General features: G+C 49.4%; 2 protein-coding genes and 1 long non-coding RNA gene across 3 annotated transcripts in view; all 3 read left to right on the top strand.

Annotated features, from left to right (window-relative positions):
* Positions 1–4,080, top strand: part of LOC124008856 — a 21,269-nt gene extending 17,189 nt beyond the window's left edge. Inside the window, exons 5-7 of the mRNA XM_046320437.1 lie at positions 1–315; positions 2,776–3,362; positions 3,901–4,080. The exon at positions 1–315 is cut by the window's left edge and continues 3 nt beyond it. Coding sequence (XP_046176393.1) covers positions 1–315; positions 2,776–3,362; positions 3,901–4,080 — 1,082 coding nt within the window. The remainder of the gene's footprint in view (positions 316–2,775; positions 3,363–3,900) is intronic.
* Positions 4,081–4,420: 340 nt separating this feature from the next.
* Positions 4,421–5,193, top strand: LOC124008646. The gene is made up of 3 exons (XR_006834128.1): positions 4,421–4,729; positions 5,117–5,141; positions 5,176–5,193. It is a non-coding gene; the product is annotated as an uncharacterized LOC124008646 (long non-coding RNA).
* Positions 5,194–11,542: 6,349 nt separating this feature from the next.
* Positions 11,543–25,000, top strand: part of mus81 (MUS81 structure-specific endonuclease subunit) — a 66,522-nt gene continuing 53,064 nt past the window's right edge. Inside the window, exons 1-9 of the mRNA XM_046320436.1 lie at positions 11,543–11,687; positions 12,123–12,299; positions 15,504–15,633; positions 16,562–16,758; positions 18,831–18,911; positions 19,809–19,897; positions 20,264–20,428; positions 20,548–20,724; positions 24,499–24,626. Coding sequence (XP_046176392.1) covers positions 12,159–12,299; positions 15,504–15,633; positions 16,562–16,758; positions 18,831–18,911; positions 19,809–19,897; positions 20,264–20,428; positions 20,548–20,724; positions 24,499–24,626 — 1,108 coding nt within the window. The 5' untranslated portion in view covers positions 11,543–11,687; positions 12,123–12,158. The remainder of the gene's footprint in view (positions 11,688–12,122; positions 12,300–15,503; positions 15,634–16,561; positions 16,759–18,830; positions 18,912–19,808; positions 19,898–20,263; positions 20,429–20,547; positions 20,725–24,498; positions 24,627–25,000) is intronic.

The following is a 25,000-nucleotide window of genomic DNA, read 5'->3' as shown; positions in this document are numbered from 1 at the left end:
TGCGTCCCTACAAGTGCTCTCTGTGTGACAAGGCCTTCACCCAGCGCTGCTCTCTAGAGTCTCACATGAAGAAGATCCACGGTGTGACCCTGCAGTACGCCTATAAAGAGAGACGCAACAAACTCTACGTCTGTGAGGAGTGTGGCCACACCGCCCCTTCCCAGGATACACTGCTCAAACACTACCATGCCCTCCACCCCAACTCCGCCTTCCTGAGGGCGAAGGGTGGGAGAGGGGAGGGGGGTGAGGAGTCGATACCTGGGTCGCCGCTTTCGAACAGTCAATATAGTGATGATACTACAGGATCAGGGGGCAGTAGAGTAGGGGGAGGGGGCAGTAGAGGGGGGGAGGGGGCAGTAGAGGGGAGGGGGCAGTAGAGGGGGGGGGCAGTAGAGGGGAGGGGGGCAGTAGAGGGGGGGAGGGGGGCAGTAGAGGGGGAGGGGGCAGTAGAGGGGGAGGGGGCAGTAGAGGGGGGGAGGGGGGGCAGTAGGGGGGGTAGAGGGGGAGGGATGAGGAGAGGGAGTTGCGTTTTTGACAACCATCTGCAGGGTCATATTCATTAGGGCATGTAATGTATTCATGACAATTTAACGTTTCCTATTGGACAGATGCAAGGTCGTCTCTCCCTGTTTCAGACCATTTACTTCGGTTTGGTGCCTAATGAAAACGACCCAGGTAAATGTAAATTAAATCTAACGTAGTGGCAACGTGTGAGATTAGGATTGAGATTATGTCTAGTTTGAGATTGTTATGGTTCTTATCAAGAAAAACATATATATTATGCAGTAAAGGGTTTAATATATTTATTTTGTTATAAATTGAATATGTGTGTGTGTATGTTATTATGAATTTGATTGATAAAAAGAGGCCATGTTTGTTTTTGGGTTTACACTTCTGAAAAGGGAACATGGTATGCTGTAGGAAATCTTTTGCACAACTACATTACCCTCTACTACTGTACGGTGCTGTCACTACATTACCCTATACTACTGTACGGTGCTGTCACTACATTACCCTGTAAGGTAATGTCACTACATTACCCTCTACTACTGTAAGGTAATGTCACTACATTACCCTATACTACTGTACGGTGCTGTCCCTTTGCCCTATACTACTGTACGGTGCTGTCACTACATTACCCTATACTACTGTACGGTGCTGTCACTACATTACCCTATACTACTGTACGGTGCTGTCACTACATTACCCTATACTACTGTGAGGTGATGTCACTACATTACCCTCTACTACTGTGAGGTGATGTCACTACATTACCCTCTACTACTGTAAGGTGATGTCACTACATTACCCTATACTACTGTGAGGTGATGTCACTACATTACCCTCTACTACTGTGAGGTGATGTCACTACATTACCCTCTACTACTGTAAGGTGATGTCACTACATTACCCTCTACTACTGTAAGGTGATGTCACTACATTACCCTCTACTACTGTACGGTGATGTCACTACATTACCGTATATCACTGTAAGGTGCTGTCACTGCATTACCCTATACCACTAAGGTGCTGTCACTACATTACCCTATACTACTGTAAGGTGCTGTGACAACATTACCGTATATCACTGTAAGGTGCTGTGACAACATTACCGTATATCACTGTAAGGTGCTGTCACTGCATTACCCTATACCACTAAGGTGCTGTCACTACATTACCCTCTACTACTGTACGGTGCTGTCACTACATTACCCTATACTACTGTAAGGTGATGTCACTACATTACCCTATACTACTGTACGGTGATGTCACTACATTACCCTATACTACTGTACGGTGATGTCACTACATTACTGTATATCACTGTAAGGTGCTGTCACTGCATTACCCTATACCACTAAGGTGCTGTCACTACATTACCCTATACTACTGTAAGGTGCTGTCACTACATTACCCTATACTACTGTACGGTGCTGTCACTACATTACCCTATACTACTGTAAGGTAATGTCACTACATTACCCTATACTACTGTAAGGTGCTGTCACTACATTACCCTATACTACTGTAAGGTAATGTCACTACATTACCCTATACTACTGTACGGTGATGTCACTACATTACCCTCTACTACTGTGAGGTGATGTCACTACATTACCCTCTACTACTGTAAGGTGATGTCACTACATTACCCTCTACTACTGTAAGGTGATGTCACTACATTACCCTCTACTACTGTAAGGTGATGTCACTACATTACCCTCTACTACTGTAAGGTGATGTCACTACATTACCCTCTACTACTGTACGGTGATGTCACTACATTACCCTATACTACTGTACGGTGATGTCACTACATTACCGTATATCACTGTAAGGTGCTGTCACTGCATTACCCTATACCACTAAGGTGCTGTCACTACATTACCCTATACTACTGTAAGGTGCTGTCACTACATTACCCTATACTACTATAAGGTGCTGTCACTACATTACCCTATACTACTGTACGGTGCTGTGACAACATTACCGTATATCACTGTAAGGTGCTGTCACTACATTACCCTATACTACTACTGCAAAGGTTGGGGTCAATTCCAGTCAATTCAGGAAGTATTCCAATGCTTTTCAATGAGCAACATTTGGAATCGGAATTTGGTTTGCCTTTGAATAAATAATAATAATTTATTTATCTTGTATAGCACTTTTCATTACAGAACATAATCTCAAAACACATACAAAGGAAAATAAAAAAACATTTTAAAATAGAGATGGTGGAGAGACTGAATGTCTCTGTTTGACTTGGGATGAAAGGCTGGGAGTTGACAGGAGGGGCCCTCGACGATACAGAGACAGGAGGGGACCTCGACGACACAGAGACAGGAGGGGCCCTCGACGACACAGAGACAGGAGGGGACCTCGACGACACAGAGACAGGAGGGGCCCTCGACGACACAGAGACAGGAGGGGCCCTCGACGACACAGAGACAGGAGGGGCCCTCGACGACACAGAGACAGGAGGGGCCCTCGACGACACAGAGACAGGAGGGGCCCTCGACGACACAGAGACAGGAGGGGCCCTCGACGACACAGAGACAGGAGGGGCCCTCGACGACACAGAGACAGGAGGGGCCCTCGACGACACAGAGACAGGAGGGGCCCTCGACGACACAGAGACAGGAGGGGCCCTCGACGACACAGAGACAGGAGGGGCCCTCGACGACACAGAGACAGGAGGGGCCCTCGACGACACAGAGACAGGAGGGGCCCTCGACGACACAGAGACAGGAGGGGCCCTCGACGACACAGAGACAGGAGGGGCCCTCGACGACACAGAGACAGGAGGGGCCCTCGACGACACAGAGACAGGAGGGGCCCTCGACGACACAGAGACAGGAGGGGCCCTCGACGACACAGAGACAGGAGGGGACCTCGACGACACAGAGACAGGAGGGGACCTCGACGACACAGAGACAGGAGGGGACCTCGACGACACAGAGACAGGAGGGGACCTCGACGACACAGAGACAGGAGGGGACCTCGACGACACAGAGACAGGAGGGGACCCCGACGACACAGAGACAGGAGGGGCCCCCGACGACACAGAGACAGGAGGGGCCCCCGACGACACAGAGACAGGAGGGGCCCCCGACGACACAGAGACAGGAGGGGCCCCCGACGACACAGAGACAGGAGGGGCCCCCGACGACACAGAGACAGGAGGGGCCCCCGACGACACAGAGACAGGAGGGGCCCCCGACGACACAGAGACAGGAGGGGCCCCCTCCTCCACAGGACCCACTCCTCCACTCCTCCTCCACGGGACCCACTCCTCCACCACAGGACCCACTCCTCCACTCCTCCTCCACGGGACCCACTCCTCCTCCACAGGACCCACTCCTCCACTCCTCCTCCACGGGACCCACTCCTCCACCACAGGACCCACTCCTCCACCACAGGACCCACTCCTCCACCACAGGACCCACTCCTTCACCACAGGACCCGCTCCTTCTCCACAGGACCCACTCCTCCACCACAGGACCCACTCCTCCACCACAGGACCCGCTCCTCCACCACAGGACCCACTCCTCCTCCATAGGACCCGCTCCTCCTCCATAGGACCCGCTCCTCGTCCACAGGACCCGCTCCTCCTCCATAGGACCCGCTCCTCCTCCATAGGACCCGCTCCTCCTCCATAGGACCCGCTCCTCCTCCATAGGACCCGCTCCTCCTCCATAGGACCCGCTCCTCCTCCATAGGACCCGCTCCTCCTCCACAGGACCCGCTCCTCCTCCACAGGACCCTCTCCTCCTCCACAGGACCCACTCCTCGTCCACAGGACCCTCTCCTCCTCCACAGGACCCACTCCTTCTCCACAGGACCCTCTCCTCCACCACAGGACCCACTCCTTCTCCACGGGACCCACTCCTCCTCCACGGGACCCTCTCCTCCACGGGACCCTCTCCTCCACCACAGGACCCTCTCCTCCTCCACAGGACCCTCTCCTCCTCCACAGGACCCACTCCTCCACCACGGGACCCGCTCCTCCACCACAGGACCCGCTCCTCCACCACAGGACCCGCTCCTCCACCACAGGACCCGCTCCTCCACCACAGGACCCTCTCCTCTGTAGGTACTGGACCTCTGTAGGTTCTGGACCTCTGTAGGTACTGGACCTCTGGTCCTCTGTAGGTACTGGACCTCTGTAGGTTCTGGACCTCTGTAGGTTCTGGACCTCTGGTCCTCTGTAGGTACTGGACCTCTGTAGGTTCTGGACCTCTGTAGGTACTGGTCCTCTGGTCCTCTGTAGGTACTGGTCCTCTGTAGGTACTGGACCTCTGGACCTCTGGTCCTCTGTAGGTACTGGTCCTCTGTAGGTACTGGACCTCTGGACCTCTGGTCCTCTGTAGGTACTGGTCCTCTGTAGGTTCTGGTCCTCTGTAGGTTCTGGTCCTCTGTAGGTACTGGTCCTCTGTAGGTACTGGTCCTCTGGTCCTCTGTAGGTACTGGTCCTCTGTAGGTACTGGTCCTCTGTAGGTACTGGTCCTCTGGTCCTCTGTAGGTACTGGTCCTCTGTAGGTACTGGACCTCTGTAGGTACTGGACCTCTGTAGGTACTGGACCTCTGTAGGTACTGGTCCTCTGGTCCTCTGTAGGTACTGGACCTCTGGTCCTCTGTAGGTACTGGTCCTCTGTAGGTACTGGTCCTCTGTAGGTTTTGGACCTCTGGTCCTCTGTCGGTACTGGTGCTCTGTAGGTACTGGTCCTCTGTAGGTACTGGACCTCTGGTCCTCTGTAGGTACTGGTCCTCTGTAGGTACTGGACCTCTGGTCTTCTGTCGGTCCTCTGTCGGTACTAGACCTCTGTAGGTACTGGACCTCTGGTCCTCTGTCGGTACTAGACCTCTGTAGGTACTGGTCCTCTGTAGGTACTGGTCCTCTGTAGGTACTGGTCCTCTGTAGGTACTGGTCCTACTGGACCTGGGTGATGCCACAGCTTCTGAAAGGTGCAATTTGAATTGACTGGTATTTTAAATGGAATTGATCCCAACCCTGTGTTCTAAAACCGTAACCTGCTGTTTACAGACCGAGACTGTGAGACAAAGTGCCAGTCGTGTTTACATTCATATCCAATAGGACTTGGAAGGGATGTAACTAGCATACTGGAAAAGCACAGTTAGTTTATTCTATCCTGGTCCCAGATCTGTTTTGTGCTGTGTAGCCAATTCCTGTTGCATGTGACAAGACAACACAAGCAGATCTAGAACCAGGTGTAGTATAGGATTTAGACTGATTCTTGGGTTACAAAGAACTCCACTATAAAACACTGTTTGTTTTTTTTCCATTGAGTTTTTTTCTGTAAGTAGCGTTTTGTTGTAGGTTTTCATATTCATATGTTTGATGTGCGGTTTTCTTTTTGATGTATGTGGCATTGTTATTAGAGATTGGGAATCTGCATTTAGTGTGTGTGTGTGTGTGTGTGTTTGTTTCTACTGTATAAGTGCCTGACTACTCATAAGCTAAAGAGAACCAAAATGGCGATCTGCTTTCTGCATTGCTGAGATCACAATGATCGTTTCTATCACTGTATAATAGAGAGAGTGAGAGAGACTGAGGTGTTTTCTATTGATGACAGGCATTTGAATGACGACTGTACTGTTGGTATGGTCAGGTCCGTCATTATTACCCCCCCCCCCCTCTTGATACAGATGAGCAAAATAATTCTATACAAAAGACTAATTCTGAGCAATATTGCCTGCTCAACAAAATGGGGAAATGGTGTATATAATTTTTTTATATCAATACAATTGCTCAGCGAAAGAGAACTATATTTTCATGTCATCTGACCATAGCACCGCCTGGCGTTTCCACCGCCTGGCGTTTGCTAAACGGCATAGGAACCGGTGCTTTGGTCAGATGACCTGTAAATAGAGCTCCTCAACGCACAACAGAGGTGGGTTTGCCGTTGAACAACAGAAGCAGGAACGAACCGCCGTACCTACTAAAATAACCCCAAAACCTACTGTAAAATATGGTGGTGGATGTTTTGATGTTATGGGGCTGTTTTGTTTCCACTGATCATGGGGCCCTTGTTTAAGGTCAACGGCATCAGGAACTTTATCCAGTACCAGGACGTGTGTGTGTGTGTGTGTGTGTGTGTGTGTGTGTGTGTGTGTGTGTGTGTGTGTGTGTGTGTGTGTGTGTGTGTGTGTGTGTGTGTGTGTGTGTGTGTGTGTGTGTGTGTGTGTGTGTGTGCCAAAAACCTGATTTCTTCTGCCAAGGAGGCTGACACAAGTGGATCGTCCAGCAAGATGATAATGACCCCACAGGACGAATCAAACATTTACCCACATATCTAGATGCTGCAATAGTCACCTCAGTCTCTGGACTTTTGATTCTGTGTGGAGGAATGTATTAAGATCCCTACCAACGTGTTCTCCAGTCACATAAAACATTTTAGAAATGGGCTCAGTGGTGTTATCCTCGCAGGGTGCTGGAGCATTGACAACAGGGGTGCCAAGTATCTCCCCCCCCCCATATTTTTTTGGGGGGGTTGTATTTATTTCCTGTTCACCAAAATCTCTTTCTCTGAGCAATTGTATCGTTATAAAATAGTATCATTTCACCCTTTTATTTTTGTTTTGCATGAAATATATCTCAGTATTTTATATTGTTTTATTTATACAATAATTTTTTGCTCATCTTTATCCAGAGTGCCAATAAATATGGACCTGGTTGTATCTGGGGTTTTGTTTATGGGTTTATCACACTAAAAATGTAACTTGTTGTAGCAAATTGTTCTATTTAGTTGTGTACTGTATAAAAAAAAACACTACTGCGTTTGTTTGTTGTTGTCTACGGCCAGTAAAACAGTGTTTCTAAGACTTTCCTTACTATGTTGCAAAACTTGACTTGCTGTCGGTTAACGCCAAAAGATTGTTTTGATTGGTTGATGGGTTGTGGATGCTGTCTGTGTGTTCAGGCGGTGTTTTATATGACAATCCTGGTGACACTTATTACTCAATATTAAATCTATTTCCTGGAATGTCTCAAATATTGGCCCTCTGTGTATCTGTAGTTCAATCACTTGAGTTTTATATTCCGTTTAAATAAATAGAAAATCAGAGCTGTGTGTGTGTGTGAGAGATTACACAGACCCACAAAGAATTTGAAGACAAATCCAATTTTGATAAACTCCCATATCTACTGGGTGAAATATCACAGTGTTCCATCACAGCAGCAAGATTTGTGACCTGTTGCCACAAGAAAAGGGCAACCAGTGAAGAACAAACACCATTGTAAATACAACCCACATTTATGCTTATTTATTTTCCCTTGTGTACTTTTGTAACTATTTGCACATCATTATGTAGCCAAGTAGCCTAGTGGTTAGAGTGTTGGACTCGTAACGCAAAGGTTGCTAGGTCATATCCCCCGAGCTGACAAGGTACAAAATCTGTTGTTCTGCCCCTGAACAAGGCAGTTAACCCACTGTTCCTAGACCAGTTAACCCACTGTTCCTAGACCAGTTAACCCACTGTTCCTAGACCAGTTAACCCACTGTTCCTAGACCAGTTAACCCACTGTTCCTAGACCAGTTAACCCACTGTTCCTAGACCAGTTAACCCACTGTTCCTAGACCAGTTAACACTGTTCCTAGACCAGTTAACCCACTGTTCCTAGACCAGTTAACCCACTGTTCCTAGACCAGTTAACCCACTGTTCCTAGACCAGTTAACCCACTGTTCCTAGACCAGTTAACCCACTGTTCCTAGACCAGTTAACCCACTGTTCCTAGACCAGTTAACCCACTGTTCCTAGACCAGTTAACCCACTGTTCCTAGACCAGTTAACCCACTGTTCCTAGACCAGTTAACACTGTTCCTAGACCAGTTAACCCACTGTTCCTAGACCAGTTAACCCACTGTTCCTAGACCAGTTAACACTGTTCCTAGACCAGTTAACCCACTGTTCCTAGACCAGTTAACCCACTGTCCCTAGACCAGTTAACCCACTGTCCCTAGACCAGTTAACCCACTGTCCCTAGACCAGTTAACCCACTGTTCCTAGACCAGTTAACCCACTGTTCCTAGACCAGTTAACCCACTGTTCCTAGACCAGTTAACCCACTTTTCCTAGACCAGTTAACCCACTGTTCCTAGACCAGTTAACCCACTGTTCCTAGACCAGTTAACCCACTGTTCCTAGACCAGTTAACCCACTGTTCCTAGACCAGTTAACCCACTGTTCCTAGACCAGTTAACCCACTGTTCCTAGACCAGTTAACCCACTGTTCCTAGACCAGTTAACCCACTGTTCCTAGACCAGTTAACCCACTGTTCCTAGACCAGTTAACCCACTGTTCCTAGACCAGTTAACCCACTGTTCCTAGACCAGTTAACCCACTGTTCCTAGACCAGTTAACCCACTGTTCCTAGACCAGTTAACCCACTGTTCCTAGACCAGTTAACCCACTGTTCCTAGACCAGTTAACCCACTGTTCCTAGACCAGTTAACCCACTGTTCCTAGACCAGTTAACCCACTGTTCCTAGACCAGTTAACCCACTGTTCCTAGACCAGTTAACCCACTGTTCCTAGACCAGTTAACCCACTGTTCCTAGACCAGTTAACCCACTGTTCCTAAACCAGTTAACCCACTGTTCCTAGACCAGTTAACCCACTGTTCCTAGACCAGTTAACCCACTGTTCCTAGACCAGTTAACCCACTGTTCCTAGACCAGTTAACCCACTGTTCCTAGACCAGTTAACCCACTGTTCCTAGACCAGTTAACCCACTGTTCCTAGACCAGTTAACCCACTGTTCCTAGACCAGTTAACCCACTGTTCCTAGACCAGTTAACCCACTGTTCCTAGACCAGTTAACCCACTGTTCCTAGACCAGTTAACCCACTGTTCCTAGACCAGTTAACACACTGTTCCTAGACCAGTTAACACACTGTTCCTAGACCAGTTAACCCACTGTTCCTAGACCAGTTAACCCACTGTCCCTAGACCAGTTAACCCACTGATCCTAGACCAGTTAACCCACTGTTCCTAGACCAGTTAACCCACTGTTCCTAGACCAGTTAACCCACTGTTCCTAGACCAGTTAACCCACTGTTCCTAGACCAGTTAACCCACTGTCCCTAGACCAGTTAACCCACTGTCCCTAGACCAGTTAACCCACTGTCCCTAGACCAGTTAACCCACTGTTCCTAGACCAGTTAACCCACTGTTCCTAGACCAGTTAACCCACTGTTCCTAGACCAGTTAACCCACTGTTCCTAGACCAGTTAACCCACTGTTCCTAGACCAGTTAACCCACTGTTCCTAGACCAGTTAACCCACTGTTCCTAGACCAGTTAACCCACTGTTCCTAGACCAGTTAACCCACTGTTCCTAGACCAGTTAACCCACTGTTCCTAGACCAGTTAACCCACTGTTCCTAGACCAGTTAACCCACTGTTCCTAGACCAGTTAACCCACTGTTCCTAGACCAGTTAACCCACTGTTCCTAGACCAGTTAACCCACTGTTCCTAGACCAGTTAACCCACTGTTCCTAGGCCAGTTAACCCACTGTTCCTAGACCAGTTAACCCACTGTCCCTAGACCAGTTAACCCACTGTCCCTAGACCAGTTAACCCACTGTCCCTAGACCAGTTAACCCACGGTCCCTAGACCAGTTAACCCACTGTCCCTAGACCAGTTAACCCACTGTCCCTAGACCAGTTAACCCACTGTCCCTAGACCAGTTAACCCACTGTTCCTAGACCAGTTAACCCACTGTTCCTAGACCAGTTAACCCACTGTTCCTAGACCAGTTAACCCACTGTTCCTAGACCAGTTAACCCGCTGTTCCTAGACCAGTTAAACCGCTGTTCCTAGACCAGTTAACCCACTGTCCATAGACCAGTTAACCCACTGTCCCTAGACCAGTTAACCCACTGTCCCTAGACCAGTTAACCCACTGTTCCTAGACCAGTTAACCCACTGTTCCTAGACCAGTTAACCCACTGTTCCTAGACCAGTTAACCCACTGTCCCTAGACCAGTTAACCCACTGTCCCTAGACCAGTTAACCCACTGTCCCTAGACCAGTTAACCCACTGTCCCTAGACCAGTTAACCCACTGTCCCTAGACCAGTTAACCCACTGTTCCTAGACCAGTTAACCCACTGTTCCTAGACCAGTTAACCCACTGTTCCTAGACCAGTTAACCCACTGTTCCTAGACCAGTTAACCCACTGTTCCTAGACCAGTTAACCCACTGTTCCTAGACCAGTTAACCCACTGTTCCTAGACCAGTTAAATATTCACTGTATATAATATGACATGTCTATTCTTTTGAAATGTTGGTGAGTGTAATGTTTAATGTTAATTGTGAATTGTTTATTTCACTTTCTTTGGCAATGTAAACACGTTTCCCATGCTAATAAAGCTCTTTGAATTGAATGAGAGAGAGAGAGAGAGAGAGACACACACACGGGAGCCTGATTGGGGAAAACCATTGCACCAAAAGGTCTATTAATCTGGAAATCTTTGTGCTACACATTTGTAGGCTAATATATAACAAACCATGGCAATGTTAAAAGTCACAAGCATGTTTACTGAGTTAACATTTAATAATACTGATTTGAAAATGAGCACGTAAACCACCTGTGCTTCAGTTATTGCAAATATATTTTCTTTAATATTTTAAGTTCTGCACTTTAGGCTTCCTACCTCGCGTTTAAAAAAAAAAAAAACAGATTTTGTGCATGTAGCTTCATTGTGCCATTTTTTTTTACAAACTACATCGTTGACTTTCATCTTTCTTTACTTGATACAAGATACAGCTTTAACTTTCTTTTAAAAAGTTGTTATTTATTTTTATTTTTTATTAACAACAAATCAATACATAAAGCACATGAGGGAACACAAGCATACATAGATTACAAACAATAGACAATCGAGCTAGGGGCGGGGCTGGGGGGGGCGGGGCTGTGGGGGGCGGGGCTAGGGGGTACAATATCACATTACAATTACACAAGGACCTTAAGGGACATGCATATACTTACAATTCGAACAGCTTTTTTGTTAGCCGTCTTAAAATACAGTTTAAAAAAGTTGTAATTGTCGCCGACGGACGCGGCGCTGAAGCGCGTCAGACGTTTTGTTCCTGTCACGTGACCCTCTGACCAGGAAGGCGGCAGGTTGCGTGGTGGAAACACAACCAACCATCTAAAGGTACTTTTTTTTTTTTTAAATGCAACGATTAATAATAATAATAGAAAAGCATATCTGACTTGACATGATGTGTATTCATCCAGCGCGCTGTTTTAAATATTGTCAGAGCTTATTACAGTGACTGGAGATGGTTAACCAGCTAACCCAACTTCAGTGTGTAAACTAGTTTATCATCTAACAGCTGTTAAACACAAGTTATTGCGGCAAATGTACCGTTACTTTAATGTTCTTCTAGTTTAGTTGAGTAGACTATTTAATAAACGATATTGATAAGATATCGACTTAATTATTATTATTATTTTTTTGTATTCACAGGGTTTTGTATAACGTTAGCACATGCGCAAAACGTTTAGAAAACGGGAAAAAGGTTTGCTGGCCGCGGACCAAATCAACAACAACACTCCGCATGTCTTTATTTCTCTCTCTCTCTCCCAGTACCATTAGCCATGTGGCTGGACTAGAGGCTCAGTGATGCCAGCTGCAGAGCATGTCCGTCTGGGTAGGAAGCGGACCCTGCCCCCGTGCCCCAACCCCCTCTTCCTCCAGTGGCTGTCAGAGCTCCGGGACCAGGCGGCAGAGAAAGGACAGAAGACCCAGTACGTTTATCAGAAGGTAAACAAACACACTCGGGCTATAAGGACTTGCTCTAGGTGTATCACAAGGTAACTAGCTACAAAAGCCTTTATACCCCAGGACACATTATGCATGCTACTGGGGTCCCCCAGGGTGTGCAGGCTTTTGTTCCAGACCAGCACTAAAGCACCTGACTCATTTGCTAACAAGATCATCATCCAGGCCTCGACTAGCTGAATCAGGTGTGGTAGTGCTAGGCTGGAACAAAAGCCTGCACTGAAGAACGCTATTAGCTAGCAAGACTAGTTTTCTGTTGCATATCCCACACGTCTCTGTCTTACCAGGCTATCAGTTCGTTGAAGAAGTACCCCCCCCCCTCTCTCTCTCTCTTACCAGGCTATCAGTTCATTGAAGAAGTACCCCCCCCCTCTCTCTCTCTCTTACCAGGCTATCAGTTCATTGAAGAAGTACCCCTCCCCCTCTCTCTCTCTTACCAGGCTATCAGTTCGTTGAAGAAGTACCCCCCCCTCTCTCTCTCTCTCTTACCAGGCTATCAGTTCATTGAAGAAGTACCCCTCCCCCTCTCTCTCTCTTACCAGGCTATCAGTTCGTTGAAGAAGTACCCCCCCCCCTCTCTCTCTCTTACCAGGCTATCAGTTCATTGAAGAAGTACCCCCTCCCCCTCTCTCTCTTACCAGGCTATCAGTTCGTTGAAGAAGTACCCCCCACTCTCTCTCTTACCAGGCTATCAGTTCGTTGAAGAAGTACCCCCCTCTCTCTCTCTTACCAGGCTATCAGTTCGTTGAAGAAGTACCCCCTCCCCCTCTCTCTCTCTCTTACCAGGCTATCAGTTCATTGAAGAAGTACCCCCCTCTCTCTCTCTTACCAGGCTATCAGTTCGTTGAAGAAGTACCCCCCTCTCTCTCTCTCTCTTACCAGGCTATCAGTTCGTTGAAGAAGTACCCCCCCCTCTCTCTCTCTTACCAGGCTATCAGTTCGTTGAAGAAGTACCCCCCCCTCTCTCTCTCTCTTACCAGGCTATCAGTTCGTTGAAGAAGTACCCCCCCTCTCTCTCTCTTACCAGGCTATCAGTTCGTTGAAGAAGTACCCCCCCCTCTCTCTCTCTTAGCAGGCTATCAGTTCATTGAAGAAGTACCCCCCCCTCTCTCTCTCTTACCAGGCTATCAGTTCGTTGAAGAAGTACCCCCTCTCTCTCTCTTACCAGGCTATCAGTTCGTTGAAGAAGTACCCCCTCCCCCTCTCTATCTCTCTTACCAGGCTATCAGTTCGTTGAAGAAGTACCCCCCTCCCCCTCTCTCTCTCTCTTACCAGGCTATCAGTTCGTTGAAGAAGTACCCCCCCCTCTCTATCTCTCTTACCAGGCTATCAGTTCGTTGAAGAAGTACCCCCCTCTCTATCTCTCTTACCAGGCTATCAGTTCGTTGAAGAAGTACCCCCCTCCCCCCTCTCTCTCTCTTACCAGGCTATCAGTTCGTTGAAGAAGTACCCCCTCCCCCTCTCTATCTCTCTTACCAGGCTATCAGTTCGTTGAAGAAGTACCCCCCCCTCTCTCTCTCTTACCAGGCTATCAGTTCGTTGAAGAAGTACCCCCTCCCCCTCTCTATCTCTCTTACCAGGCTATCAGTTCGTTGAAGAAGTACCCCCCCCCTCCCCCCTCTCTCTCTCTTACCAGGCTATCAGTTCGTTGAAGAAGTACCCCCTCCCCCTCTCTATCTCTCTTACCAGGCTATCAGTTCGTTGAAGAAGTACCCCCCTCCCCCTCTCTCTCTCTCTTACCAGGCTATCAGTTCGTTGAAGAAGTACCCCCCTCCCCTCTCTCTCTCTCTTACCAGGCTATCAGTTCGTTGAAGAAGTACCCCCTCCCCCTCTCTCTCTCTTACCAGGCTATCAGTTCGTTGAAGAGTACCCCCCCCCTCTCTCTCTCTCTTACCAGGCTATCAGTTCATTGAAGAAGTACCCCCTCCCCCTCTCTCTCTCTTACCAGGCTATCAGTTCGTTGAAGAAGTACCCCCCCCCCCTCTCTCTCTCTTACCAGGCTATCAGTTCATTGAAGAAGTACCCCCTCCCCCTCTCTCTCTCTTACCAGGCTATCAGTTCGTTGAAGAAGTACCCCCCTCTCTCTCTTACCAGGCTATCAGTTCGTTGAAGAAGTACCCCCTCCCCTCTCTCTCTCTTACCAGGCTATCAGTTCGTTGAAGAAGTACCCCCTCCCCTCTCTCTCTTACCAGGCTATCAGTTCGTTGAAGAAGTACCCCCCCCCCCCTCTCTCTCTCTTACCAGGCTATCAGTTCGTTGAAGAAGTACCCCCCTCTCTCTCTCTTACCAGGCTATCAGTTCATTGAAGAAGTACCCCCCTCTCTCTCTCTTACCAGGCTATCAGTTCATTGAAGAAGTACCCCCCTCTCTCTCTCTTACCAGGCTATCAGTTCGTTGAAGAAGTACCCCCTCTCTCTCTCTTACCAGGCTATCAGTTCGTTGAAGAAGTACCCCCTCTCTCTCTCTTACCAGGCTATCAGTTCGTTGAAGAAGTACCCCCCTCTCTCTCTCTTACCAGGCTATCAGTTCGTTGAAGAAGTACCCCCCCCCTCTCTCTCTCTCTTACCAGGCTATCAGTTCGTTGAAGAAGTACCCCCCTCTCTCTCTCTTACCAGGCTATCAGTTCATTGAAGAAGTACCCCCCTCTCTCTCTCTTACCAGGCTATCAGTTCGTTGAAGAAGTTCCCCCCTCTCTCTCTCTTACCAGGCTATCAGTTCGTTGAAGAAGTACCCCCTCCCCCTCTCTATCTCTCTTACCAGGCTATCAGTTCGTTGAAGAAGTACCCCCCTCCCCCCTCTCTCTCTCTTACCAGGCTATCAGTTCGTTGAAGAAGTACCCCCTCCCCCCTCTCTATCTCTCTTACCAGGCTATCAGTTCGTTGAAGAAGTACCCCTCCCCTCTCTATCTCTCTTACCAGGCTATCAGTTCGTTGAAGAAGTACCCCCTCCCCCTCTCTATCTCTCTTACCAGGCTATCAGTTCGTTGAAGAAGTACCCCCCCCCCCTCTCTATCTCTCTTACCAGGCTATCAGTTCGTTGAAGAAGTACCCCCCCCCTCCCCCTCTCTCTCTCTCTTACCAGGCTATCAGTTCGTTGAAGAAGTACCCCCCCCCTCTCTCTCTCTCTTACCAGGCTATCAGTTCGTTGAAGAAGTACCCCCCTCTCTCTCTCTCTCTCTCTTACCAGGCTATCAGTTCGTTGAAGAAGTACCCCCTCCCCCTCCAGAACGCTCGAGAGGCTAAGATTCTACAGAACTTTGGAGACGGAATCTGCAAGATACTGGATGAGAAGTTACAGAGGCATTACAGAGAGAACGGTGAGATGGATGGAGGGAGAGATGGAGGGAGATGGATGGAGGGAGATGGAGGGAGAGGGAGAGAGATGGAGGGAGAGGGAGAGAGATGGAGGGAGAGAGAGAGATGGAGGGAGAGAGAGAGATGGAGGGAGAGAGAGAGATGGATGAGAGAGAATGGTGAGATGGAGGGAGAGGGAGTGAGATGGAGGGGGAGAGTGAGATGGAGGGAGGAGAGAGAGATGGAGGAGAGATGGATGGAGGGGAGGAGAGGGAGGGGAGGGAGAGATGGAGGGAGAGAGAGAGATGGATGGAGGGAGAGAGATGGAGGAGAGAGATGGAGAGAGAATGGTGAGATGGATGGAGAGGGAGTGAGATGGATGGAGTGAGATGGAGAGAGATGAGATGGAGGGAGAGATGGATGGAGAGAGAGAGATGGATGGAGAGAGAGAGGGATGGAGAGAGAGAGGGATGGAGAGAGAGAGGGATGGAGAGAGAGAGGGATGGATGGAGAGAGGGATGGAGAGAGAGAGGGATGGATGGAGAGAGATGGATGAGAGAGAGAGGGATGGATGGAGAGAGATGGATGAGAGAGAGAGGGATGGATGAGAGAGGGATGGATGGAGAGAGGGATGAGAGGGATGGATGGATGGAGAGAGAGATGGATGAGAGAGAGAGGGATGGATGGAGAGGGATGGATGAGAGAGAGGGATGGAGAGAGATGGATGGAGAGAGATGGATGAGAGAGAGAGGGATGGAGAGAGAGAGGGATGGAGAGAGAGAGGGATGGATGGAGAGATGGAGAGAGAGATGGATGGAGAGAGAGAGGGATGGATGGAGAGAGATGGATGAGAGAGATGGATGGAGAGAGAGAGGGAGAGAGAGGGATGGATGGATGGAGTGACAGATTGATCATAAGTTTCTCTTCCCCATCCCTCCCACCCCCTTCCAGGTCCGGACGCTCCCATCCACTCCCTTCCCAGCGGTGTGACAGTGGCCCCTAGTCGCCGTAGCAACAACAACCTGGCTCAGCCCACCAAACAGCCCTCTAGGAAAGAGAGGGAAGGAGGGAGGAGGAAGAGGGAATATGTCCCCCAGAAGAGGTCTGGTGGATATGCTGTTCTGCTAACACTCTACAGAGAGTCTCAGGTCTGTCCCTGTCCCCTCGCTCCCTGTCCCCTCGCTCCCTGTCCCCTCGCTCCCTGTCCCCTCGCTCCCTGTCCCCTCGCTCCCTGTCCCCTCGCTCCCTGTCCCCTCGCTCCCTGTCCCCTCGCTCCCTGTCCCCTCGCTCCCTGTCCCCTCGCTCCCTGTCCCCTCGCTCCCTGTCCCTCGCTCCCTGTCCCCCTCCCTGCTCCCTCGCTCCCTGTCCCTCGCTCCCTGTCCCCTCGCTCCCTCTCCCCCCTCCCTGTCCCCTCGCTCCCTCTCCCCTCGCTCCCTCCCCTCGCTCCCTGTCCCCTCGCTCCCTGTCCCCCTCGCTCCCCTCCCTCGCTCCCTCTCCCCTCGCTCCCTGTCCCTCTCCCTCGCTCCCTGTCCCTCGCTCCCTGTCCCCTCGCTCCCTGTCCCCTCTCCTCCCTGTCCCTCGCTCCCTGTCCCTCTCCCTCGCTCCCTGTCCCCTCCCCTCGCTCCCCTGTCTCCCTGTCCCTCCCTCGCTCCTGTCCCTCTCCCCTCGCTCCCTGTCCCTGCTCCCTGTCCCCTCGCTCCCTGTCCCCTCGCTCCTGTCCCTGTCCCCTCGCTCCCTGTCCCTCGCTCCCTGCTCCCCTCGCTCCCTGTCCCTCGCTCCCTGTCCCCTCGCTCCCTCGCTCCTGTCCCCTCGCTCCCTGTCCCTCGCTCCCTGTCCCTCGCTCCCTGTCCCTCGTCCCTGTCCCTCGCTCCCTGTCCCTCTCCCTCGCTCCCTGTCCCTCTCCCCTCGCTCCCTGTCCCTCTCCCCTCGCTCCCTGTCCCTCTCCCCTCGCTCCCTGTCCCTCTCCCCTCGCTCCCTGTCCCTCTCCCCTCGCTCCCTGTCCCTCTCCCCTCGCTCCCTGTCCCTCTCCCCCCTCCCTGTCCCTCCCCTCGCTCCCTGTCCCTCTCCCCTCGCTCCCTGTCCCTCTCCCCTCGCTCCCTGTCCCTCTCCCCTCGCTCCCTGTCCCTGTCCCCACGCTCCCTGTCCCTCTCCCCTCGCTCCCTGTCCCTCTCCCCTCGCTCCCTGTCCCTCTCCCCACGCTCCTGTCCCTCTCCCCACGCTCCCTGTCCCTCTCCCCCGCTCCCTGTCCCTCTCCCTCGCTCCCTGTCCCTCTCCCCTCGCTCCCTGTCCCTCTCCCCTCGCTCCCTGTCCCCTCGCTCCCTGTCCCTCTCCCCTCGCTCCCTGTCCCTCTCCCCTCGCTCCCTGTCCCTCTCCCCTCGCTCCCTGTCCCTCTCCCCTCGCTCCCTGTCCCTCTCCCTCGCTCCCTGTCCCTCTCCCTCGCTCCCTGTCCCTCTCCCCTCGCTCCCTGTCCCCTCGCTCCCTGTCCCTCTCCCCTCGCTCCCTGTCCCTGTCCCCTCGCTCCCTGTCCCCACGCTCCCTGTCCCCTCGCTCCCTGTCCCTCTCCCCTCGCTCCCTGTGCCTCTCCCCTCGCTCCCTGTGCCTCTCCCCTCGCTCCCTGTCCCACGCTCCCTGTCCCTCTCCCCTCGCTCCCTGTCCCTCTCCCCACGCTCCCTGTCCCTCTCCCCACGCTCCCTGTCCCCTAGCTCCCTGTCCCTCTCCCCTCGCTCCCTGTCCCTCTCCCCTCGCTCCCTGTCCCTCTCCCCTCGCTCCCTGTCCCTCTCCCCTCGCTCCCTGTCCCTCTCCCCTCGCTCCCTGTCCCTCTCCCCTCGCTCCCTGTCCCTCTCCTCTCACTCCCTCCTCTATCAAAAGCAGAAGGATCTGATTCCCAGTTAATGTAAGTAAGATGCTGTTTTGGTTTGTCAGACTTGTGACATTGATAGTCTCTCTCTCCTCCCCCTGTCCTCTGTCCCCTCCTGTCCCTGTCCTCTCTCTCCTGTCCCTGTCCTCTCTCTCCTGTCCCTGTCCTCTCTCTCCTGTCCCTGTACTCTCTCTCCTGTCCCTGTCCTCTCTCTCCTGTCCTCTCTCCTTCCCCTGTCCTCTCTCTCCTTCCCCTGTCCTCTCTCCCTTGTCCTCTCTCCCCTGTCCTTGTGCTCTCTCCCCTGTCCCTGTCCTCTCTCCCCTGTCCCTCGTCCCTCTCCCCTCTGCCCTGTCCTCTCTCTAGGTTCCTGGGGGTAACGGATTTATGTTTAAACTGGAGCTGCAGGCTGAGGCCCAGCATCTGTCTGACAAGTCCTTCTCTGTGGTGAGTCTGAGCCACATTCAGACGATGTTGCTGCCACGTTCAGACGACGTTGCTACCATGTTCAGACGACGTTGCTACCACGTTCAGACGACGTTGCTACCACGTTCAGACGACGTTGCTGCCACGTTCAGACGACGTTGCTACCACGTTCAGACGACGTTGCTACCACGTTCAGACGACGTTGCTGCCACGTTCAGGCGGCGTTGCTACCACGTTCAGGCGGCGTTGCTGCCACGTTCAGGCGGCGTTGCTGCCACGTTCAGGCGGCGCTGCGTTGCTGCCGCGTTCAGGCGGCGTTGCTGCCGCGTTCAGGCGGCGTTGCTGCCGCGTTCAGACGACGTTGCTGCCACGTTCAGACGACGTTGCTGCCACGTTCAGACGACGTTGCTGCCACGTTCAGACGACGTTGCTGCCACGTTCAGACGACGTTGCTGCCACGTTCAGACGACGTTGCTGCCACGTTCAGACGACGTTGCTGCCACATTCAGACGACGTTGCTACCACATTACTCTTGAGGTCTCTTGTCATGCTAGCACAAACAATCAATGACTTCTCCCTGTCCCCCTCCCCCTGTCCTCCTGTCTCCCTCCCCTGTCCTCCTGTCCCCCTCCCCTGTCCTCCTGTCCCCCTCCCCTGTCCCCCTCCCCCTGTCCTCCTGTCCCCCTCCCCCTGTCCTCCTGTCCCCGTCCCCCTGTCCTCCTGTCCCCTGTCCTCCTGTCCCCCTGTCCCCTGTCCTCCTGTCCCCCTCCCCTGTCCTCCTGTCCCCCTCCCCCTGTCCCCCTCCCCCTGTCCTCCTGTCCCCCTCCCCCTGTCCTCCTGTCCCCGTCCTCCTGTCCCCCTCCCCCTGTCCTCCCTGTCCCCCTCCCCCTGTCCTCTCCTCCCTCTCGTTGCCTGTAGCCTGATCTAGGTAGTAAATACACGGCCTGGTCCTCAGTGAGCACACTGATACAGAAAGACTTGGTCCTGAAGACACACAACCCCGCCAGGTAAACCACAAGATGATCACCTCCTCTTCTTTTTAAAACTCTCCATGTTCTTTCTACCTCGTTTGTTCCTCTTCATCTGGCACTTAGTCTGGTACCCTGTAGTGATCTCTCTCTCTCTCTCTCTCTCTCTCTCTCTCTCTCTCTCTCTCTCTCTCTCTCTCTCTCTCTCTGTCTCTGTCTCTGTCTCTGTCTCTGTCTCTGTCTCTGTCTCTGTCTCTGTCTCTGTCTCTGTCTCTGTCTCTGTCTCTGCCTCTGCCTCTGCCTCTGTCTCTGTCTCTGTCTCTCTCTGCCTCTGTCTCTCTCTCTTTCTCCCTCTTTCATCTCTCCCTCTTCCTTTCTCTGTCTCTCTCTCTCTCTCTGTCCTAGGTATTCTCTGACTGAGCTGGGTTTGGCCCTGGCAGAGAGACTAGAAGACGGAGAGAGAGAACAAGAAGAGGACAGGAGCAGTGACGTGAGGGAAGAAGAAGAGGAGGGAAATGGGCCTGGCGTTGACCTTACTGCCGAGGAAGATGAGAGAAAGAAGAGAACAGAGTCAGTGAATGAGAGACACAAATGATGTTTTATCGTTGGTGTTTTGATGATTTAGTTTGATAATTGTAGTAATGTATTTGACTAAGATTTGTTTCTCTATTTCTCTCGGCATGTGGTAGGCCCAAAGCGGGGCCTGACCCGGCAGCCTATGTTGCCCAGAGAGGGAGTGAGGTGCCTGGGGTACACTCTTCAGAAAAGCCCCAGGCTGCAGAGACGATGACCAGGCCGGCTAGAAGCTGTCTGTACCCAGGCAGTTATGACATTGTGCTATGTGTGGACTTCATTGAGACTACTGGGTAAGATGTCTGTCTGTGTCTCGGTCAAGTCTACACAGAAACCAGACAGACAGACAGAAAACAATGAATGTCCAGTATTTTTCCTTCATAGTTCTCCATCTTTTTTTAAATAGGGAGACTATTTAGTTTTCAGGCCTTGTGTTTCCATGACTGATCAAAACTACTTTTCTAATGACTCTCTCTGTCTCAAGCAGACGTATGGTGAGGAATATGTCGGGAACATCCAATAGCAAATACAATCACAGTATCCAATCACAATGCAGATAGAATCACAATGCAGATAGAATCACAATGCAGATAGAATCACGAGAATCACAATGCAGATAGAATCACAATGCAGATAGAATCACGAGAATCACAATGCATATAGAATCACAATGCAGATAGAATCACGAGAATCACACTACATATCGAATCACGAGAATCACAATGCAGATAGAATCACGAGAATCACAATGCAGATAGAATCACAATGCAGATAGAATCACGAGAATCACACTACATATCGAATCACGAGAATCACAATGCAGATAGAATCACAAGAATCACAATGCAGATAGAATCACAAGAATCACAATGCAGATAGAATCACAATGCAGATAGAATCACGAGAATCACAATGCAGATAGAATCACGAGAATCACAATGCAGATAGAATCGCAATGCAGATAGAATCACGAGAATCACAATGCAGATAGAATCGCAATGCAGATAGAATCACGAGAATCACAATGCAGATAGAATCACGAGAATCACAATGCAGATAGAATCACAATGCAGATAGAATCACGAGAATCACAATGCAGATACAATCACAATGCAGATAGAATCACGAGAATCACAATGCAGATAGAATCACAAGAATCACAATGCAGATAGAATCACAATGCAGATAGAATCACAATGCAGATAAAATCATGAGAATCACAATGCAGATAGAATCATGAGAATCACAATGCAGATAGAATCACGAGAATCACAATGCAGATAGAATCACAATGCAGATAGAATCACGAGAATCACAATGCAGATAGAATCACAATGCGGATAGAATCGCAATGCAGATAGAATCACGAGAATCACAATGCAGATAGAATCACAAGAATCACAATGCAGATAGAATCACGAGAATCACAATGCAGATAGAATCACAATGCAGATAAAATCATGAGAATCACAATGCAGATAGAATCATGAGAATCACAATGCAGATAGAATCACAATGCAGATAGAATCACGAGAATCACAATGCAGATAGAATCACAATGCAGATAGAATCACGAGAATCACAATGCAGATAGAATCACGAGAATCACAATGCAGATAGAATCGCAATGCAGATAGAATCACGAGAATCACAATGCAGATAGAATCACAATGCAGATAGAATCACGAGAATCACAATGCAGATAGAATCACGAGAATCACAATGCAGATAGAATCACAAGAATCACAATGCAGATAGAATCACGAGAATCACAATGCAGATAGAATCACAATGCAGATAAAATCATGAGAATCACAATGCAGATAGAATCATGAGAATCACAATGCAGATAGAATCACGAGAATCACAATGCAGATAGAATCACAATGCAGATAGAACCATGAGAATCACAATGCAGATAGAATCACAATGCGGATAGAATCGCAATGCAGATAGAATCACAAGAATCACAATGCAGATAGAATCACGAGAATCACAATGCAGATAGAATCACAATGCAGATAAAATCACGAGCATCACAATGCAGATAGAATCACGAGCATCACAATGCAGATAGAATCACAATGCAGATAGAATCACGAGAATCACACTACATATCGAATCACGAGAAACACAATGCAGATAGAATCACAATGCAGATAGAATCACAATGCAGATAGAATCACAAGAATCACAATGCAGATAGAATCACAAGAATCACAATGCAGATAGAATCACGAGAATCACAATGCAGATAGAATCACGAGAATCACAATGCAGATAGAATCGCAATGCAGATAGAATCACGAGAATCACAATGCAGATAGAATCACAATGCAGATAGAATCACGAGAATCACAATGCAGATAGAATCACGAGAATCACAATGCAGATAGAATCGCAATGCAGATAGAATCATGAGAATCACAATGCAGATAGAATCACGAGAATCACAATGCAGATAGAATCACAATGCAGATAGAATCATGAGAATCACAATGCAGATAGAATCGCAATGCGGATAGAATCGCAATGCAGATAGAATCACGAGCATCACAATGCAGATAGAATCACGAGCATCACAATGCAGATAGAATCACAATGCAGATAGAATCACGAGAATCACACTACATATCGAATCACGAGAATCACAATGCAGATAGAATCACAAGAATCACAATGCAGATAGAATCACAATGCAGATAGAATCACAAGAATCACAATGCAGATAGAATCACGAGAATCACAATGCAGATAGAATCACGAGAATCACAATGCAGATAGAATCACGAGAATCACAATGCAGATAGAATCGCAATGCAGATAGAATCACGAGAATCACAATGCAGATAGAATCACAATGCAGATAGAATCACGAGAATCACAATGCAGATAGAATCACGAGAATCACAATGCAGATAGAATCGCAATGCAGATAGAATCATGAGAATCACAATGCAGATAGAATCACAATGCGGATGGAATCGCAATGCAGATAGAATCACGAACATCACAATGCAGATAGAATCACGAGCATCACAATGCAGATAGAATCACGAGCATCACAATGCAGATAGAATCACAATGCAGATAGAATCACGAGAATCACACTACATATCGAATCACGAGAATCACGAGAATCACAATGCAGATAGAATCACAAGAATCACAATGCAGATAGAATCACAATGCAGATAGAATCACAAGAATCACAATGCAGATAGAATCACGAGAATCACAATGCAGATAGAATCACGAGAATCACAATGCAGATAGAATCGCAATGCAGATAGAATCACGAGAATCACAATGCAGATAGAATCACAATGCAGATAGAATTACGAGAATCACAATGCAGATAGAATCACGAGAATCGCAATGCAGATAGAATCGCAATGCAGATAGAATCACAATGCAGATAGAATCACGAGAATCGCAATGCAGATAGAATCACAATGCAGATAGAATCACGAGAATCACAATGCAGATAGAATCACAATGCAGATAGAATCATGAGAATCACAATGCAGATAGAATCACAATGCGGATAGAATCGCGAGCATCACAATGCAGATAGAATCACGAGCATCACAATGCAGATAGAATCACGAGAATCACACTACATATCGAATCACGAGAATCACAATGCAGATAGAATCACAAGAATCACAATGCAGATAGAATCACAATGCAGATAGAATCACAAGAATCACAATGCAGATAGAATCACAAGAATCACAATGCAGATAGAATCACGAGAATCACAATGCAGATAGAATCACGAGAATCACAATGCAGATAGAATCACGAGAATCACAATGCAGATAGAATCGCAATGCAGATAGAATCACGAGAATCACAATGCAGATAGAATCACAATGCAGATAGAATCACGAGAATCACAATGCAGATAGAATCACAATGTCAGCACCTAATTGTCATGATATGTTATCGTGAGATCCTTGGTAATTCCCAGCCCGTGTGTGTGTGTGTGTGTGTGTGTGTGTGTGTGTGTGTGTGTGTGTGTGTGTGTGTGTGTGTGTGTGTGTGTGTGTGTGTGTGTGTAGGGGCAGCACGGCCTGTAAGCAGGAGCTGGTGAAGGAGCTGCAGAGGAACGGCGTAACCTTTGACGTCAGGAAGTTAAACGTAGGTGACTTCCTGTGGGTGGCAAAGGAGAGGGTCGCTCCCGTATCAGGTAACACACTGAGCTCGTCTGTTTCCCCCTGGGTACTAAACATCTGTTTCCCCCTGGGTATTAAACATCTGTTTCCCCCTGGGTACTAAAAGTATTGTTTCCCCCTGGGTACTAAAAGTCTGTTTCCCCCTGGGTACTAAAAGTCTGTTTCCCCCTGGGTACTAAAAGTCTGTTTCCCCCTGGGTACTAAAAGTATGTTTCCTCCTGGGTACTAAAAGTCTGTTTCCCCCTGGGTACTAAAAGTCTGTTTCCCCCTGGGTACTAAAAGTCTGTTTCCCCCTGGGTACTAAAAGTCTGTTTCCCCCTGGGTACTAAGTCTGTTTCCCCCTGGGTACTAAGTCTGTTTCCCCCTGGGTACTAAAAGTCTGTTTCCC

This window comes from Oncorhynchus gorbuscha, linkage group LG21, assembly GCF_021184085.1.
Source record: "Oncorhynchus gorbuscha isolate QuinsamMale2020 ecotype Even-year linkage group LG21, OgorEven_v1.0, whole genome shotgun sequence".
Classification (NCBI taxonomy): Eukaryota; Metazoa; Chordata; class Actinopteri; order Salmoniformes; family Salmonidae; genus Oncorhynchus; species Oncorhynchus gorbuscha.
The sequence above is the reverse complement of the archived record's forward strand: the minus strand, read 5'-3'. Positions and strand labels throughout refer to the sequence as shown.